This window comes from Tinamus guttatus, unplaced genomic scaffold (genome assembly GCF_059628265.1).
Source record: "Tinamus guttatus ecotype Peru unplaced genomic scaffold, ASM5962826v1 Tinamus_guttatus_pri_ptg000052l, whole genome shotgun sequence".
In the NCBI taxonomy this organism is placed as follows: Eukaryota; Metazoa; Chordata; class Aves; order Tinamiformes; family Tinamidae; genus Tinamus; species Tinamus guttatus.
Window position 1 is genome coordinate 4,920,688 of NW_028288586.1, and position 20,920 is coordinate 4,941,607.

The window sequence follows — 20,920 nt, forward strand, 5'->3', positions numbered from 1 at the left end:
GTTTTCTGGACCACTGTTGGATCCCGTTAGTATCCAGCCGCAGGTGTGAATCTGTGGCTGCTTTCCCAAAGTAGAGTTCGCTCTGTGCTCTACTCTGTTTGAGTTCATGTTTTTGGCCCAAAGATGCCTAAACTGCATCCTTGTGACGTGGTTGTGGCCACCAGCTTGTCCCGCAGTCCTCTGCATTGCTCAGAGCCCTCCTAGGAAGGGTCCTTCAGCAGGTGTCACAGGACGTTACCACAGGACACGGGCCTGTGCCTCCACTTGCACTTCAGATGCATCAAGTTTGTGATAGTCCCTAGATTTTACACGCGTTTGTTCCACAGCGTTACTTGGTTCTTGAAGACACTTCTCCCGCACAAACAAGCTTCATTCCCGCTGTAGGGAGTTGTGTCTTCATCCTAGAATTACAATGACCTCTCTGAGGCTCTGACTGCTTCAGGAAGAGGACGAAAACCTTGCACCCAGTTTGGAATTGGGTGGCAAGGCAACCTTGCAAGCAGAGGACAGCTCTGCTCATGAACACGCATTTCTGTGAATGTTTCTACTGGAGGTGATGTGAGATGTAGCTGTTTATGCCAGACGTTCCCATTAGTTATTAAAGGTCAGGGTCTGCACACACATTGCTATTAGAAAATCCAATTCCATGGAGCATCTTCTTTCTCTACCCTTCTCTACTCTTTCTCTACTCTTCATCCTTTTAGGTCTCCCACTTTGTTCTTCACAGTGGCATAATATTTCCGTGGAAGCACAGCGATTGCTTGCCAAGAAAATAATAAGACATTTAATTCATTTCTTGCTTTCTTGTGGCTGCTGGAAACAAGGTAGAAAGCAACACCATATGACCATGCTGCCTTGCATGCGGCTCAAATAGTTTGAAGATACTTATGCAAAGCATAAGTAGCACGAGTATAGGTTTATCACAATCAGTAGGAATTGCTGGATTTTCATATCACACATTCACTGCTTAGGATGATTAGCAGGAAATTTAATTTGCACTAATTAGCCTTAGGGGAGCAAGAAATTAACTTGATGGGTAAATTTTGTATTTTACTATATACCATACAAAGCAACATGAAAAAAATGAGTTAAAGCTCGAGTACAGTCTTATGCTGATACACTGGACTTCAGTTTTTCTAAATTAAATTAAAAGACTGTAGATAATTACCATATGCTTGTGAGTGGGTGCCTTTTTAGGGAGCTTGAGCTGTAGAATAGTCATATAAAGTATTCACTGAATTGTCAGACACATCCGGAAGGTGTAATATATTTTTATACATTCAATTATGTTAATATCTAAGAAAAAAATCTTTAACAAATCCTTATTTTCTATGTTTGTATGCTTCCGTTACTCAATGTGCATTCTGATTGTACATGCAGTATTTCAGAATGCAATGCACAGAGCAGAGACTGAACTACCTCTGTGAAAACACTGTGCTTTTAATTTACAACACTCACTTGCAAATACATTTTTAGGGTCAGGGACCTTTGTTCTCAGGCTGCCAAAACTCCTATGAAAATAAGTTTTTTTTAGAAAGTATCCTCAAAAGCATACAGCAGAGGAGAGCAGCATGAATCACCCCATAGTTACAACAGATAAGTAAAAATTAGGAACTAATGAACTCTAATCTAGCCTGTTGATGATGACTTTTCTACCCCATTGTTCAAAAACACTTAGTTTGGGTCGCTTGGTTGTTCCCTCTGCAAAATGGAGGCAATATTTATGCATCCACCAGTCAGAATTACTGTGGATTAATTAATGTATGCAGAGGAATGAGTCATTCAGTATGGAAGTATTGGTCTATTATAAATTAAAATGTTACTTTGTCGTACCAAGCTGTGGTTGCATCCAAATTTATCAGTAAAAAGGGAGACAGAAAACATCAGTTGCACGCCAGATAACTGCCTTTGATGTTGATGCTTTGGCCAGCCTGTGCATCTGAAATACTATTACTTATTTGGAGTAAGGTCCTGTAACCCTTATCTGAAACTGCTCTTGAATTTAGTGGTGTGACTTGAGTGAGATTTTTGTCCAAGTAAGAATTGCAGATTTCTACCCACTGAGCCCACACTTGGGCTTGAGGAGTGTGTGTAAGCTGGCTAAGGTGCTGCTCACGCTGTCTAGCCTACGGCGGTGTGTGTGTGAGGGGAGGAGGAGGGGGGTGGTGTTTGTGGAGGGTATTTATAAATATAGATGTGCACACATACCAACATGAACGATCTTTGCCTTCTTGGGTGTGCAAATCTATTTCTGTAAATGCTCACCATTTGTATTTATACATTTATGAGTAATGTCCGATTTTCAATCATAAGTGACACCATGTCTTGTTTCAAGAGTGACTCTAACTCTCCATCAAGGTAAAAAGACTAAGATGAGCCCATTCCCTCTGAACAGGGAAGCCGTTTTCATTCATTTCGATGGGGGCAGGCGCGTCATTTCTGCAGCAGAGAGAGAACATGTTATTATATTCTTTAAATCAAAGTTTGATTTCATTGCACTAATTATTCATGTTCTGTTAGCAAATGGTTTGAAATTTCCTAACCTAGCACATTTGCTGAATTCTGCTTTGTATTTTCCTCACAGCGATTGGAAGGACCCTCATTCCTCGTTATTTTAGCACTGTCTTTGAAGGAGGTGTAACAGACCTGTATTACATTCTCAAGCACTCAAAAGAGTCATACCACAACTCATCCATCACAGTGGACTGTGATCAATGCACCATGGTCACTCAGCATGGAAAACCCATGTTTACCAAGGTAACAGGGAAGACTCAATACAGCATGTTGTTGTTTTTTGTCTGGTTTTTCTTCTTCAGCGTATATAAGATGGAAAATACTGGCTGTTGCATTTTTATGGCAGACTGAGATTATTTCTAATACTGCAAACCCCTGTAGCCCTTTAATTACGATTTTCTATATGCATTACATGAGTAGAAAATTCTGTGGGCATCTTCTGCAATTCTCCCGGAAAGATTGCAAGAGAAGCACATAATGCCAAGCTGCCAGAGACTTGAGATGTATGGGAATTAAATTCAACCTGCCTATCTCCTTTTCTCTTGGCTTGATTTTATACTATGAGATTTTACATTGCTGCTACATACCATTCTGGATAGTATGTTTTACATTTGATACTTACCCAGGCCAAGGACTGTAAATCTCTAGGCAAATAGTGATTTAATACAGTAGGATGCTGGCCCCAGGGGCAGTAAAGCCAATGGAAGGACTCAGTTGATGTAAGCATGTTTGGGATCAGGCAGTTAGTACGTGCTCAATACTTGTAATTAGTAGCGAATTATCTTTGCGCTTTGGTCAGTTCCAGTTCTGCAGCTAATTCCTGTAATTGTACTGGATGCAATGTATTTATAAAAGCAGGACTAGAAAAGTGGAAAATACCAAACTAAAGCAAAAATCTTATATTGAAATAAAAACCAGTAAAATGGCTTTAAAAATAGAAATGCAAAATTTACTAATTTAACAGGATTTGACTCCCTTCTGTGCTTTGCCTCTTCAATGTCACCCTTTTCATGGGACAAAGCTCAGCACAGAAGGGACATCACGAGGAGCTGAGCAGCCCACCTCACCCGTAGCCCGTGGGACGCGGAGGTTGTGGAGTCAGAAGAGGCCCTGGCCGTTGCCAGCGCTCCGAGCGGTTCTTGCACGACCTGTGCAGTTTATCGTGAGTTTGAGCCCCAACCTTCTGTAGCCCCTTCTTCCCTGACGTGTCTCTGCCTGTGGGAGCAGGGCTGGAACAACCGCGAGAGGAGCCAGCCCCTGGGCAGCGCCAGGGAACTGGAGTGCGCGTTTTGTGCCCTGTTTGCTCCAGCTGTCCCACCGCTGACACAAAAGCAGACAGAAGGAGAGGTGCAAAGAGCTGCATGGTCTTAGGTGGCCCCTCTTTCCCACCCTGCCCCCATGAAGAGGTGCATGTGGTAGCTGTGGGGACAGCGAGTGAAGAGGACGTGGTAGCTGCTTCCCCGCTTCGCGTGGCTCCCTAGCAAGATTTCCATGTCATTTGCCTTTGTGCTACCTTTAACTCAGTATTAAACAAGAAGGGCTCTTTTGGAATCAGCAAGTAAAACAGATTTTTGTCGATTCAACAAGTTTATTTTGCGTTATTGTTATACCCCGTTCCAGTGCCGTTACCTTGGCAAGGGAGGTAATATGTGCCCGAGCCAAAGCCAGAGCTGCAGAGGCGCCAGGAGGCGGCTGCGGGCAGCCCTGGGGTGAGGGCAGCCCTGGCGCGAGGGCGGCCGGCGCGCCGTCCCGGTGCGCTCCGTGAGCGTCCGCGTGCGCTGCGCTCCGCGGGAGCACCGCCTGCCTCGGGAACGGGGCTCCTCTGGGCCTGCTAGCAAGGACGGCGGCGTCGCTCTAGCAGGGTTCACGTGGAGGGTGTCGTTTGGACTGTAGCAGGAAAATAGTGGGGTTTTTTAAATGCTTATGTGTTTAAAAAATGACTTTGTTAGGAAAAACAAGTTTGGAATAAAACACAGCAGTCAGTAGAATGAGGGGAAAGGAATATATTACTCTCCTTCAGAAATACATTAGAGTCTAATATTGGCTCAGCTGTGCCTGTGTAACTTCTAGCAAAGATACCAAAGATACCAAAGATTTTGTACTCAGAGGCAGGACTGTTAACCCTTGCAGGGCTGGTGTTGGAGCAAATGCAGCCCTCCAGAGCTCATGCCTCAGTTTGCCCCGATGAATCTCTTGCAAACATATATTCTGTATGCAAAAACAGACCAACTGTACTCGTTTAATAGCTGCTCCAATTTCGTAAACAATTTCTCTAACTTCTAATATAATGGGCTGAAACAGTTCTCATTATGGAGTGAATGGGGAAGGCACAGCTGCATTTTATTCATTTCGACATTTTTCTTGTTAGAACAACTCACTGCATGCTGTAGTATTGAATGAATATAGAAAATGGCAATTCTATTTTTTTTTCAAACAAATATAGCTAAGCACATGCCTAACTGTAAGAATATAAACAGTCCGGCTTATCTTTAGAGGCCTGTTAGTCCCTGTAAAGTGACAAAAACACTTAAAAATGTATTTTATCAACATATAGAGAAATGCAACACAAAAAGAAACATATAGTTTGATAGCATGAATGAAATGCAATGCAAGAAGAGCTTCAAGTCCTAACTAACTGCCATGTTGGTTTATCTGGCAGATATTTCTTTTACTTTTTTTTCTCCAAATAAAGGAAAGCATTAGGAGTGCTGCTAAGCCTGACTCTGTTTCCTCAGTGTTTATGGACACTCAAACTTTATGAGTGGTCAAAGTATTTTTCCACTGGTGGCAATTTTATATTTATCCCGATAGATAGGAAAGGTGAGCTTTACCTTTGCAGCAGTGAGCATATTTTGTTAGACTGTTTTTTGCTGTGCAAACCAGCAGGTTGATCAGCTGTATTTTGTAGGTGCAGCACTTAAAATTCAGAGTGGTTGTAATGCTTATGTGTTTTCCGCATTTCTACAAGCTTTAAATTTCTTTTCATCTAAAGAATCAGATTTGAGGAACAGTCATTAATAAAAGCCAAAGAGTTTTAAAGGCAGAAAGTCTGAGCAACAAGGAGTGGGACCGGAGTTCTTGCACAGAGGTGCCAGCTGCTGAATTTCCTACAATTAATAAGTGCAGTGAAGGGGTTAAAAAGCTATTGGTTAGTTTGAGAAATGTTCTTTTTTAGTTTTTTCCTGGCCTAGTCTAGAGCAGCCACGTGACCCGCTGAATGCCTGCCAGCCTCTTTCTTGTTGATCCTCCGGAGACCATCTGTGCTGGGGGCATTGATTAGAGTGTGTCTGCTGGGATTACATCTTTTCTGTTGCCATGCCAACTAATCAGCTGATTTTGGTTACCACAGAAACAAAATGTCAGAGCTCACAGTACGCTAACATGAATTCGGCACAACAGAAAATGTTTTCTTAATTGGAGACCCTTTTGATTTTTTGGAATTCATGTAAAAGGCAGCTTTAAAAAAAAGAAAAAGAAATTAAAAAAAAAAAGAGAGAGAGGGGTTTAAAATAACAATAGTACCAATTTTATTGATTAAAAGCGAGACATTAAATTCTGCTCTGCGCAGGGAAATTAAATTCCTTTTTTAGATGTATAAATTTTTACCATTGTGATATGAGGTATGTGTTCCTGTTTTTCCATTAAAATTCGTTAATGCCAGTGTGTAAAATGAATCTGTAGAGGCTGTAGTTTTTTGAGCTTTACAGAAGAAACATTTGAGAAGCTACAGGTATTACTATAAAAATTATTTTCCTGTTAACTCGAGTATTTTTGCATTAACTGGTCAATAACCAGGATCTTTGGCCTCAACACAGTAACATCAATTGCACAAAATGTTTCTCTCATATGAGTCCTTATGTATATATATGTGGAATCTTTCATTGTGGGGCAGCCAATGTGAAAGTCAACATCAGAGTAAAAGGCAAAATAAGTCACATCAGGAGTCTGAGGGCACTCAGTGATGCTGAGAAGGGCAGGTGAGAACCTGTTGCAAGATTCTTCTTCATAGGCCTGCAGTAATTTAACTAAATAAGGTGTCTGCTAAAATTACCTGTTTTTTGCAGAAACAACTATGAGGAAAAGCTGCAGGGACATTAAGTGGACTGTTAGCCAGAAAGTCCTTGCATTGCCCTGGTGGGACAGGGCAGAAGGGCTGCAGAAAGGCTCGATCCCTAGCAGAAATAACCGCACGGTGCCAGGAGCTCCCTTCCGAAGGAAAGGCAAAGGCAGCACTTGTGCCCATTCCTCCCTCTGCCCCCTCTCCCTTCCCTGCCCCTGTGAATTGACTTTGAACAGGAGCTGAAACACCCAGATATCAGAAAAATAACCAGGGATAGCTCGTTTTCAGATCAGGCACCATTTACAGCAGTACCCAGAGGCAGGATGCCATGCAACGATGAGGTTTTGCGTTTTCAAGAGGACCATAGCATTTCCTTTTTTCCCACATGAAGTTGTGGACAGTCTTAAAAACTGCCCAGTATTGTGTTTTATTTTTCATCTTCAGGAAGTGAAATAAAGATAAAAATGGTATAAAATGCCTGGAAAAGTCAGGAATACTTGGAAAAGATGGGAAAAAAATAAAGGAAAAAAAATCAGGTTTGATCTCAGCCCTACAAGGCACTGTGCACTCCAACTGGATGTAAAAACTGGTTTATATTCCAGTCTGTTGTGAAGGAAGATAACATAAAAGAAGTTGGGAATGGCTGATTCAGCAACTTGCCAGCGAGCGTGTACAATTGCACCAGTCACCTGCTCTGAGGGCTTGAGTCATTAATTAGCAGTGATGAATTGAGAGGAAAAGAGAATTGGTGCAATAAATAAGATTTAGTGCACACGGTACTCTTTGTTTATAAAATGCTATAAAATCTATAGTATCTTCAGTAACTGTCTCCACAATAAGGCCTATGAAGTCCTTTTCCCACATTGTTTTTTCTCTCTTCAAGAGAAAGCAAAACAATTAGTCTCACAGAGATGAACAGTAGGATGCTGCTCTGCTATTTCTCAGCGTTGGTGAAATTAATTGATGATACAATACTGTTGAAAGCAAAATTCCTGGACATTTATTTCATGTTTTTTATGTATTCTAGGTATGCACAGAAGGACGTCTTATCTTGGAGTTTACCTTTGATGATCTTATGAGAATAAAAACATGGCACTTTACTATTAGGCAGTACAGAGAATTAGTCCCACGCAGCATTCTAGCCATGCATGTAAGTAATCCTTTTTTCACTTGACCTAATGCAAAGAGATGAGATTTGGTTTGTAAAGAACTCCAGCAAATTTCACACCCAAGGCAATTAACTATAAATATTTTGTTTTGCCTACAACCACATCCATTTACAAGTTCTTTCATCACTCTCTTGTTTCTCGCTGTTCTATTGTTGCCATTATTGCTGCATTTTCATTTCATTTTAGCACATAGTTTTTTCATATAATCCCATTTGCTGGTCTGTATGATTTGGGGCCAAAATGTGTTCTTATTAATATTCTCTGCTAAAGACAGTGAATTTTCATCATTCTCTGTAAAAACTGAGATTAGTCTTTAAATAAGGCAATCTAATTTCACTCCTGCATGAGACAAAGCTCAGGTAAAAAATATACATTTACTTAGAAACCTTCAGAAATTTCATCAAGATCCTGCTTTTTTCACATTTCAAGTCTTTTTTTTTGGAATATTAAAATTGGAATATTAAAATATTAAAGATTCTATGGCTTGACATCAAACTACTATGAGGTAAACTGTTGGGGAGAAAAAAATACAGAGTATTATTGCAGCTTTCAGTTCTGCACTATAGAAGTACTCATATTAGTAGGGCTCCATATCCAAAATTAACTGCAGGACTATGATTTTAGAGACAGTAGGAACACAGGGTCGAATAAATGACCTTACTTTGACATTATTGAGTTACTTTGATATTCCTCAATACAAATATGTTGTTAGTGAAGAATTTTAAAAGACTTAAACAGGCTGGACTTTTATTGAAAATCCTATTAGAGGCCTGAAGAAATACCTTTGAAAATCTGGCCCACCATTTCTATCCTGGGGATTTCTTTTATTTCAGAGGGCTAATCTTCTGAACTCTTCAACAGCATCCCATTAAGAGAAAAATGAGGATGGCCAGGAGCAATGTTCTGTATTTAGGGGGCTGTGATTCAAAGAGGGTTGGCCAACGACCAGCAGGTGTTAATTTTAGCAATGAGACTGATCTCATTTTAAAGAGAAGGCTGGTCCCTCAGGTGGGTTCCTGGCTGGGTGAGGGAGGACCTTTGCTTAGATTTTTTTCTATTTGATTCTGGGAGAATAACCTAGATCAGAAGGGTTTTTCAGGCTGTGCTTAACACCATTTACGTGATTAGAGTGGCTGCAGGTGCCCACTGCAGCACCTCTCTGCATGAGGACTCTTGAGCTCTCTTGGGTTCATTGCTTATCTACAAAAAGAAAGTGATACCTTCTTTACTCCTGCCTTCCTCTGCTTAGTCTGTTGGGCCTCACCAGGAAATGAAAGTGTGCAGGTGTGCTCTGATCCCTCAGAAAGCTCCTTGGAAGGACCCTCCCAGGCACAGCGATCTGCTTGTTTGCTGTCCTGCCCATGACCATCTGCTTGGTCTGTTGGCTGAGCAGAGGCCAGAGAAAGACACAGAGAGGCAGAGAAAGACACAGGAAAAGTCTTAATTCTGTTCCAATTTCATCAGGGTTTGTATTTTGCACAACAGTAGTTGTGGTAGCCCTGTGACTTAAATTTAGTCTCCAAATGTAGTTTTTTGTAGGAATGACACCTCTCTTCAGGATGCCCTCCCCTGCACTCCAATAAGCATGTAAACAAAAACAACTGAAAAGCAAAGTGAAAATTCTTTTTTTTTTTCTCTGATGCTTAGGCACAAGACCCTCAGGTGCTGGAGCAGCTGTCCAAAAACATCACTCGAATGGGTCTGACAAACTTCACCCTCAACTACCTCAGGGTAAGTGTTCCACAGCTGATGATTATTGTGAGCATTTTTTTTAAGTGACTGTTATCTTTGAGTCAAGGTAAGGAGAGCAGGCCTGTGTCAGTCAGGTAAGAGACAGACCTCACCCTTAATGATGATGAAGGAGAAATGCAGAGGCTGCAATAAAGATCTAGTTAGTAGGAACGTGTCGTTAAAAAGGCTGAGCATTTTATCATACAATTAAAGAAATGTGTGAGTAGCCCTGTTCTTTTGATGGTCTTTCAGCTTTGAAGAATGGGTTTATTTTTTGTCAGCAAGCAGCTCTCCACCATTTTTCATCTCCGTTTCCCTGTTCCAGAGAAAATGGCAGCTCCTTCTTATTACCAGCTGCCAGGTTTCCCCACGTCCTCAACCTCTCCCCTCTGCCAGGCTGCGAGGCAGCCCCGCACCGACGCTGCTTGCAGCAGGCCCTCCAAGCAGTCCTCACTTCACTTGCCTCTGGGAGGCTGAGTTCCCTCCTCAGTCTTGCACTGAAGCGAGTGTGTTTTTTATGATTAAATAATGCATTTGTTCCCATTGCTTTTTGACCCTTGAAGTGCAGTCAAAGTTTGGAAGTTTATTTTTATTTTTTGAAAGTATTCCCTGGTGTGGGGCTTACAACGCTCACACTGAAATATGGATTTGTGAGGTTCAAATTTCAAGGTTAGAAATGCAGATTTTTCCTACTTCTAGATATGCCATTAGTGGATAAAATGAGGCAAATTGCCCAGTGATACACCAAGCTAACTTGGCCAAGAATGTTTAATTTTATTCCTTTGAATTATATAAAGACATATTTGTCATGGATTTTCAGACAGGAGGAAATTTGAGAAAATGCAGCTTTATTCAGTCTAGTGTCAAGCAACAGATAATTGCTAGATTATCTTTATTATAGTGATATTTCATTCAGGTTTGTGATCCTTACATTACTCTTCCTATGGATGGAGTCCTGCTTCCAAAGTTGCTTGGACTCCAGGTGGGACAGTGCGCTGGGCTGAGAATCTGAATCTCTGCAGTTTATAGATTGCGATTTATACATTATAGCTCATTGCTACTTATCTAATGTTAGTGTAAAAGTTAGTTTTTCCAGTATGCGGTGCAGGTTTGAGGTAGTGCAGCTAAGGGAAGAATTTGGCACAAATCGTAGGAGGAATAATACATTGCAATAGAATTTTTCTGTGAACAAATTCAGGAATAACATGGATTAACATGTCTATGTTGTGCACATGGTGTCCTCACAGTTAGTTTGGCCTCCGGTTGGGTACATATTCTGGCCATTACATTTTGGTGTACAGGAGACATCCACAGAGCTGCGATGTCAGCTCGTCCTTTCTGGGCAGGCATCCTCCTGCGCTGGAGCCCGTTCTCCAGACCTGCCCCTGCGGAAGCCCCACCAAGTCCTGCTCTGTGTCCCAACAGCAACGGGCAACACGGAGCTGCCGTAGCTCCCGTTACTCGCCCGCTTCCTTTGAGGTTTCTCCCATGGCATCGCCCTGCGCCGGAGGCTTTGCCAGCGGCACTGGGAGCGCTCCGGCTGGGCTGCGCGCTCGGCGGCGCCCAGGCCGGAGCTGTTGGGCACAGCTGGCACCACGTCCCCATGCTGATACCTATGTCAGCATTGAAAAAGAAAGGAAGGAAGAAAGAAAAGAGGGGAGAGAGAAAAAATCCTCAGAAAAAGAAAACTGGGATTGAGATAAGCGCCAGGGAGATAAGCAGTGAAGTGGAAGGGGATGAAAAGATGAAGCCTTACTTTTTTTTTTTTTTTCTCCTTCCAGTCTAGTTTTGTTAGCTTAACAGACAACATTAGGTCTCTGGGTGCAAAGCTTCCTCCGGCTCCTGCTGTGGTGATTCCAAAAGGAAATCTTTTTTTTTTTGAGACACCCTTTGCTTCTCTCTGTCTTGCAGTGCGGAATTGATCATTCTGCTCTTTTTCAAATGTTCTGCTCATCATGGGAGCTCATATTAGATGATATATTTCCAGTTTGATTTACTTCTCTCCCAATTACTTTCTTCTGTTAATTTTAACATGAAAATCCTTTCTGAAATGAGGATTATAAAGCCATGCACTAAAAGAAAAATCTGGTAAATGCGTTTAGGTTTGAGGTAGTTTGCTTTTTTTGCATTAGCATTTTATGATATTTTATTCAATTTCCCCAGTGTTTAGTAATTAGCATCGTTATATGTTTTTAAATAAGGATTTGAAACTAAGCATATAAATGATTTTTTTTTCTGCTGCATACAGCAAAGGCTTGTGATACACATAAGCGAGAACTTCACTGATGGGCAGAATTAATCATTTTTATTCTCCTATGTGCACACAGCAGCAAGCTGTGCTGCAGTCTTTTTAAAGGCAGAATTTAAACCTGGAATTCAGATGGCTGTGATATAAAAGTATAGCCTATATTTCTTACAGTGTAGACATCACAGGATGCTAAATCATTACTATTTGGGATAATTGCAGTTGCTGGCCTGTGAACCTCCATTCCAGAGTGCCACATGCCTATAGAGCCACAGATTTGGATGTCTGCCCTGTTTTGTATTCATTCCCTTTAAATAAAGCTGTCCAGCACAGAAGAACATTGATTTTGTAAATCATATTTAATATAAATTTAAAATATATTTTCTTGGACCTAGAAATGAAGCATTTTGTCCAGTGTCATTTGCCAAATGCTCTTTCTCTGTGTTTTCTCTGGCTCTCTATAAAACCATAGGCTTCCTTTCTTTTTAGTTACTAGTTTGTTTTTTGTTCCAACATAATTGATTACCTCATCAATGGGGTCAGCAGACTTTGCTGTAGCTGCTGAATAGGAGTTGAATAGACTGTCTCAGAAATAATGAGCAAAACCGTGTAGGTTTTAAATTAATATCAAGCGTTTTAAAATGTAATTTCTCATCAAGTCATCCAGTAGTAGATATTACAAACTAACAGATAATAAGGCCAAGACCTATATCCTAGCCTCAGTCATTACAACTGCAGGAACAAACAGGAATCCTGTACAAAGATTGAGGATGAAGATAACACTTGGAAGAAAAGTTTTCACCAAGCTGTAATAATTCAGTCCCAACACATCATCTTCCTAATTTTTTCCATGCAATTTCCTAGTTGCTCAGGTATTTCATTTAGATCTTCAGTGTATAATGGATTTGAACCCATTCTTGACAGTAGTTATGTGCTAGCAACACTATTTGCAGCTCTAGTATTCCTTGCTGCCTTCTCTAAAATGGTATATTCTCTTGAAATTTCTCTCATCATAAAATGACATCCTGCACATTCAATTAGGCAGGACTAGCTGGCCTGAGCCTTGAGATACATTTGCATCTTGCCCAGCAGGTTTTCAAAATATGCCCCTCTCCTCTTCCATCTGGATGGAATGGAGTGATTTCTTGGAGCACTTTCCCAGTTCCAAACTCCCCACACTGACTCTGCTTGGGTGGCCAGTTACCTGCCCTGCCCTTTGCCAAGGGGGATCGGGTGCCCTGGGCCTTTCCCAGGGCATCTGGGACCATCGTCTAGGCAGGGCAACACACAGGCCCATGTCCCCTAACAACCTGTGTGGCTAGATAAAGCCCAGGCTTATCTGAGCTTCAAATTATCCAATTTGTTTTCCGTATAAACCAATAATAAAGTATTACCATTGCAGCACAGAAGACAATACTTTCTGAATCCCCACTTTCACCAATTCAGTTTCTCACTAGGCATTTCCAGACTTCTTCTACTAGGAGGATAATACGAATTATTTAATGGGACACAATTTTCTAAAGGCAATACTTACGTTGCAATCAAAATGCATTTATGTGCATACCCGTTGTGCATGCAAAAATTTCCTTTGCACATGCAAAATAGGTGAGCATGCAAGAGCCCCCTTTAATGTGTATGAGACTCTTTCTTTTCTTAATCTACTTTCGTGCATGCAAAGGATATGAACTCAAGTCATTTGCAGGGTAGTTTGTTCCTAATATATATAACAGTTTGTGGTTGCTGTCTGGTAGCTATTTTATAACTACTCATGAGTCTTCAATGAAGAGGGAGAAAGATTACATGCAAGTAGTGTTAAAGGTGCAAAGTTGGATATTCAGTGAAAACAAATGCCATATTTTTATTTGCCCATGCAATATGCATTTATTTTTCATTAAATTATCATATTTTATTTATATTATCATATATTGGTTTTTTCTTTTTTCACAATCCCTGACTCAGAGCACAGGATGGCTAGCACTTGTTGAATTGTTTTTTTTTTTTTTTTTTTTTTTTTAGTATTACTTGCTTATTTCCTCATAGGCTTTGTTTTGGTGGAGTCATTCTAGTTTCTCAGTAAATTGGGTATGTTGGTGATTGTGCATCACCATCAGGTGCAGAGGCTCTCTGCTGCCCGGTTTGCACATGTGCTGCTGAGGCGCACAGCTTAACACCCAACACTCAGGAGAGGCAGATGGCAATTCTGAGCAAGCAAGGGTCTGGTTTTGCAGAGCACTTAGGATTTTGTCTCGTGCCATATACTAATAGCAAAACTTTGCATGCAGTCCATTATCTCAGGAGAGGAACACAGCTGAAAATTGAACAATGTTCCTGGTGATGCTCCTCTGAAAATGCTTTTTTTCCCAGTCTTTGCAACACATTAGAGCTCAGGGGCAGAGATGGGGCAGAAGGCAGATTTTTAAAGCAGCATCTGCTCAATCTAAGCTCCTGCTTTCTTTTTTTGCACTTTCCTGTAATTTCTTCAATAGATGAGAATGAAGTTCTACACACAGCAACTTCATTTACTTTGGTCTGTGTGCTGAATGTGGGGTGTTAGGGAAACGGAGGATGTGGTCATGTACTGAGATGTTTTACACAAATGAATATGAACAGAGTCCTACTAAGGAAGCGGAAGTACTCAAAGGACTGGTTTTGGATCATTTAATCATTCTGGGGATTTTCCTATAAAAGCTGTCCAATTTTTAAAGAATCCTCAGAACTGGAGACCCAGTAAGCAAGCACATTTCCTAGATCTCATGCCTGTAATTGATAGAATTTTTCAACATACAAAAATTCGGCTTGGGATAACTTCCCCCAGGAAAATGTAATGAGGGTTCTCACAGAAAAATCCAGATATTCTATCTGTGCCAACCATAATTAGCTGTTTCTGCCAAGATTTTGTTGTAATGTAGTTTCTTAGCATTTATTTTAGTGATGCTTACTGTAGTTTCTGTTTCTCTCTCTTCGTGTATCTAATGCTTTTTTTAAAAAAAAAAGGTTACTTCAGAATAGTAAATAAGAAGAAATATATTCTTTCCAACATCTCATACAGCCTAATGCTAGTTTTTCACTTTTTAATAAAGATACATCATCTTGGAATAGTTATAGCAAGAATTAGTCTCTTCTAAGCAGAAGAGATCAGAGAAAATGTTACTGAGAATTGTTTAAAAAAGAAGTGATTAAGAAGGAATGGGTGCGAGAAGGGAATGGGAATGGGTGAATTCCAGAAGATGGAGCAGGCAGAAAATGGTAAAGGCCAATCTTCCTACCAAGGGCGCTAGTAGGCTCATGAGTTTCAGTTAAGAAGAAAGATCTATCATGTATGAACGCAAGCCAACTACTGTGCCCACTGGACATACAGACCATATGACCTTTGGAATAAAGTTAAGGTCTGGACTAATGAGAATGGAAGGATGATAATCAGCAATGCGAGTCCTTGAAGCATCTGTGAGTTACAGATCTGAATGACATTAGGGTGAGGAAAAATGTAAAGAAAAAAGGCAGAAGGGTAAAAGGGAGAAAGAGACAAAGTATTAGCCATATAAAAACCAGCTATAAGGTTTGAACTAATAATGTTATTCCAGAAAATAAATAAATAAATAAACAAAAAGATGAGGAAAAAGTCCAAGAATACAGCCATAGGCTGTTTTTAGAGGATCAAGGATCAAATTAAAGCTTGGAGTAGTATGCAGTGCAGTCATAAATAATAATAACTATTAATTAAGTGTAGGAATGAGAGCTGCAGAGGTAGGGCTGCTATGAAAACCTAAAAATGCCCAAACCAGCTTCTTGTTCAAAGCAATGAAAACAGCAAAAAATTTAATTAGCTGTTCAATATTGAATATCCATTGGAGTCTGGTGCAAATTGTTATGCAGAGAGGGGTGGATGGTCAGAAGAGGTCAAAAAATAGGCATTAATGCAAAGCCAGTTATTTTAGAGAAGGAAGGCTTCATTGTAGAAGAATTCATGGCAGCTTTCTGCTACAAGCAGGAAGGGAAAAGGTTGATTTGTTGTTCTGCTGGTTTGGAATTTTTATTTATATATATGTATATATACACATATACTTATATATGTAATAAAGTATAATAATATAACAAATACAATATAAAATAATAAAACACAGGAACCATACTGTTCAGTAATTTAACAGTTATTTGCATTAATTAAAAATATTTTGTGTAGCAACACATTAGAAAACTTCCGTGAACTGTCTCACTGTCATGCCATGCGTATATGAATACCAGTGTTCATCTGGTAGTCCTGAGTCTGCAGAATCTGTGTTTTGCTCTTGGTTTCTTGTTCACAGCAGCAGCACCAGGTGCATGGCAGCCCTCCACCGAGGCTGGGGCTCTGTGTTGCCCCGTGTGGGGCAGCCCCTCGAGCTGAAGCGCAGTGTCAACGTGGAGGGCCCGTGGCAGGGCCGTGCGGCCGTGCTCAGGGGAGGGTTGTGAACAGCGGGTGCGCAGGAGGCATCGTCAAAATGTGGACACCGCTTCCCGGCTGAGCTGCTTCCTTTCTGGTCGGAGAGCTGCACAGCTGAAGATCTGGGCTATACGGAACATCGTCCCCCCTGCACCCTGGCATGGCCTGCTCGATCCTCCTGCTACGTTTCCCCAGTAATGTTGCTGCCTCACCATTGCTTCATAGTAATGCAGTTTGTTAGTCAAAGATCCAGTTCAACATCCGTTAAAGTCAACGGGAATATCTCCTTTGGTCCAAATGTCATCTCATAGTTTTTCATTTATGCAGAGGTCTTTTATACCCATAAAATCCAGTTTATTGAAATTAATTTCTCCATTCCCTTGGGCAATTTTAGCCATGAAAATGCCAGGCTTCATGAACAACAACAACAAAAAATGGTTATTTTTATTGCATTTTTGTGTTGTTTTGTTTTGGAGTTTTGTGACAAAAGAGAATTAACTTGATTTAGCCACAGATTATAGTTCTTAGGTGAGCCCAAAGGAACAAATATCAACTTGGGGATCTGATTCAAAGAAAAGCTTTAGGAATATAGAAGAAGGGAGGAATACAAAAGAATAAAGGATTTTATAGCAAGACAGAGAATTTTCTCATTTTATTAATCATTCAGGCAAAACTTAGGGCTGATTTAATTAAAGGCCTGTGCACTGTTTCTACTCAAGATAAGATGATTTTACATAAAGTTAGTATGAAGCACATGAAAAAAGCCCACAGCTTTTCATCCTCCTTGCCCTGATTTCATAGCATCTCGTTTACAAAGGAGGATTGGACCCAGTCAGGTTTGGATCAAAACCTCCATCAAAAACCCAAGCACCCTCTGGACAAAATAGTGTTAGTGATCGACCCGAGTGTATCGTTGTGCTTAGGTACACCACCTTCACCACACCTATTAGTTATTATATTTACCAGAATGTAATGAAAAGTCCAGTTCTTTGGGAAGACAGGTATCTTTTCAGAGACTTTCCAAGCTAAGTAATGAATTAGAAAATGGAATAGTCTTCTGATTGTGATATGCAAACGAAGGAAGTAAAGTTTCAATAGTCCAAACACCATCATGCCTTTCAGTTTATTAGCTTTTCACATGTTGTATTAGAGCTATGGTGTCATTTGAAATATTAGAGTGTTTTTTAATAGCAAGTATCTGCTTTTATAACTCTCCCAATATCCTGCTGGTATTCCAGGGTATCCTTGGGTGCCTTACTGATTTGCTTTGCTACTGGGTGAGATGAAATGTTCAGTCATACAAAGGGTATCATATCATATATTCTATTGCTATGTGCCTGTGGACAATCTAATTTTAAAAATGAATTAATTTTATGAAAATAATTGCAATAAGAAACAGAACATGAAATATAGCTTGCTCATTATGATAGCTAACAGTGTAAGGAGAATGAAAAATGATTCAGAACAAAATGTATATTCTTAGAGTCTTTCAATATTATCACCAAAATCGTATTCATGACACTTCCTTTCTTTTGTGCACCCTCTTCATGGCTAATTATATTCTTAAGACCATCTGGTCTCTTTATTTGTCAGCTCCCTCAACAACTTTGTGGTTTAGTATTAGGGTAGGTTGGTTCCTATACTTTTATTTTAACATTTGATTACTACTGTGGGTCACTTCGCTACTTAAAATGAGCTTCCTGTGAGTATAGTAAGCTAAGTAGTAGATAGGGAAGAATCCTGCTTTAGTTATGCAAAGGTGCAAACTGGAATAGCATCTCAAAAAGCAGCGGTCTTGCTTCACATGCAAGGCATGTAAGTGGGTGCAGAGTTTCTCCTGTGATAATTTTATATTTCCTAGTGTTTTAAAATACAGGGTATCAACCCTGGCAGATTAATTGTGACAATATAGTGAGCTTCACAGCTGCAAAGGAGGGGTAGATACAGCCACATCCCACCCTGCACAGCTTGCTCCCAGGCTGTCACGGATCAGCCTGGGTCTGCGGAGGTGACAGGGGCGCCCGTGCATGGCTCAAAACGCTCCCAAGTACAAGCTCAGGTTAGAGAGGAAATGCTACCTCCCTTTAGAGCAAATAAAAGAACCACAAAAGCTTTAAGAGCTTCTTTTTTCTTTTTTTTTTTTCTCTGTCTCTGCTGCAGCAGGGGTTAGAGATGCATGAAGCAGGAGGAAAAGCCGTGCAGACAGAATGTACCCACACAAGCCAGTGAACTGCAGTGCCCAGGGGGCCTGAGCTGGAGGCTGCTTGGGAAGATGCTTTCACATCTCTGCTTAAACTGTCCTCCCCATTTCTTATGCCAAATTCTGCTGGGGACTGTTTTCCTGGAGAGGATAGAAAACCAGAGAAATTATGGGAACAGTCAAAATATAAACCAAAATACTGCTTCAACACTGCTTAGTTTGGAGCAATATTTGAGGCTCTTTTCTCTCCATTCCCAGTCTTCCTTAGAATGAAATTAAGGAAGAAGAAAGCAGCCTTTTCTGACACTTCCTATTGAGGTATTTATGGGTCTAGGATAAGTTTTTTTGTTTTAATGGAAGTTGCCGCTGCTTAGTACTTCTTGAGATGTATGTGTCATGCCAGCTTTTACCCCTAGTTTACATCTCACCCACACCTAAAGGGAGTTTCCTTTTTAATTTACGGTGTTTAATATCCTTGTTCAAGGTTTTGCTCTTTCTGGACAAGGATGAGATAAGAAAGTTCTTCAGAAGATACCAACTGCTATAGTGTTGTTGATTTAAGTGGAGTTAAACTGAGTTACAAAGTGGAAAATCAGGCCAAAATACAAAAGAAAAAAAAAGAGGGGGGGGGGGAGGAGAAATACGTGATTTTCATGTTCTTAGAGCTTAGAGGTTTTGACATAGATTTTAAAAGGTGAGCTGCTTAGATTTTGCTTATGCTCATTTTTAGGCACGTAATCATATACTTTCCCAAGCTATTAGTATATTTTGTCTTTGCTCAGCTTTCAACTAGTAAGGCTGGAATCAAGTTCTTAAGTCTGGGTCTAAGGCTTGTTCTGGGCATCGTCGAAAATGCTCTTCATCTATATGTGTAAATGTGGAAGGTGATGATGACAATTGGTCATTGCCTTCTAGCTTAAAGATGATTTATGCCTTGGGAATAAGGCAATATGAGCAGCTTTCTTCTCATTAGCTGCTTTATTTGTATCTACGGGGGCTGTCAGAAACATGCATTTAATGACACTCAACTCTGTGTGTATTAATGAATAAGGATATATGAATCTATGGAATATCATAGAAATCATGACTGGATAGAAAATGTCTTTGGTGATGAACAGTTCAACCTTCTGTTCAGGAGTGCTCAAAAAAATTAAAAAGAAACCCAGAGTGGATTCATCCAGGATGACTTTTTTAGGCTTCTCACATTGTTATTTCTTATGTTTGCAAATTCTGTGTTTTCTCTAGTTCTAGTTGAGAAAAATTATGCTAGTTAGCAAGTTTAGGCAGTATGTTACTGAAGTAATAGGAAAGTCCAGGGAGCACATCTATGGTTGTTTATCAGTATCAAACACCTTGAATGAATTGCTTAGCATCAGGAAAACCATCCGAGAAGTACAAGGAAATGCATTGCCTGCAGGCTGTTATGGCTATTATAAAATAAAAAATAATTAGGAAGAGGGGAAAAAAGTTCATCCACATACATTTACTGAGGTATATGTCCATGACATCATTGAAAACGTGTCTGAAGGTTCTAGCATAGTGAGGCCATTTCATACTATGAGTAGTGTCCTGCCTGATCATGTTTTCTGTGGACTCAGAAAATCTACAACTACCTGCAGTTTCATTCTCATAATGTCTGACCTTTCTGCAATAGTTAATTTTTTATTCCTACCATGTTATTACAGGGGATCATCATACCTGTTGCACAGGTGAGGTAAAGGTGCCTAAATGTAGCTGGATTTGAATATTATTTTTCCGTGGGGGTCACAGATGAAGTAGAAGCAATAGCTTAAAGATCAGATCTCCCAGTTCTTCTCCTTGTACCATTACCACTGTTTCCTTCCTTTTTTATTCAATATGAATGTGCATTCTTCTGTGTACTTGTTCTTTCTCACACAGGAGAGCATTAAAATAGTTCTCCCATGTATTGGGATCAGCATTGGTAATCACAATTTGCTCTGTTACCTAGCAGGAGAAATGGCAGACTCTTTTTATTCTCAACCCATAAATAACTTCCATTAGCAAGAGAAATACCTTTACTTGTCTCTCTGGAAGAGCCGGCTAGCTAGACTAGAAGCAGACACGTAAGGGCTAAGCATGAACGTGCCCACGTGTTCCAGGATGTGAGGGCACTTCCTGAATGCCATGGAGAACCCCTTTCTCTTGAAAATGTATGATCTAACAGGGCTAAAATCTGGAAAAAAAAACCCACGGCAACTCCTTTCTAAGTGAAGTCCGTGTGTGTGTGTGTGTGTGTATGAGTAAAGCAGGAACATGCTTTCATTTCTTTTGTGAGTTGAGCGAAGCCTTGCAGCTTGCAAAGATTAGAATGGGTTCCTTCCTGGGAGCTTCACAAGAGAATTGTTAAGCGCTGAGTGCAGCACTTTATTCTGGTGATATATGGGACAGAAAAAAAACACAGCTAGGCTTTCAAACTGCAAGCAGAGTTTGCAGTGCAAGCAGTTTGGAAAAAAAAAAGATATTTGCACATATAAACTGCAAGTCTTATCTGGAGTAATGCTGGGATCTTATGATGTTATTTTACAGAGGCACAAATGAAGTTTAACAAACCGTTTAAGGA

At 40.4% G+C, this 20,920-nt stretch overlaps 1 protein-coding gene across 9 annotated transcripts in view; it reads left to right on the forward strand.

Annotated features, from left to right (window-relative positions):
• Positions 1 to 20,920, forward strand: part of LDB2 (LIM domain binding 2) — a 196,936-nt gene that overhangs the window by 145,395 nt on the left and 30,621 nt on the right. For all 9 annotated transcript variants that reach the window (XM_088539981.1, XM_088539978.1, XM_088539982.1 and 6 more), the window contains exons 3-5: positions 2,585 to 2,757; positions 7,602 to 7,724; positions 9,391 to 9,474. In XM_088539981.1, coding sequence (XP_088396107.1) covers positions 2,585 to 2,757; positions 7,602 to 7,724; positions 9,391 to 9,474 — 380 coding nt within the window. The remainder of the gene's footprint in view (positions 1 to 2,584; positions 2,758 to 7,601; positions 7,725 to 9,390; positions 9,475 to 20,920) is intronic.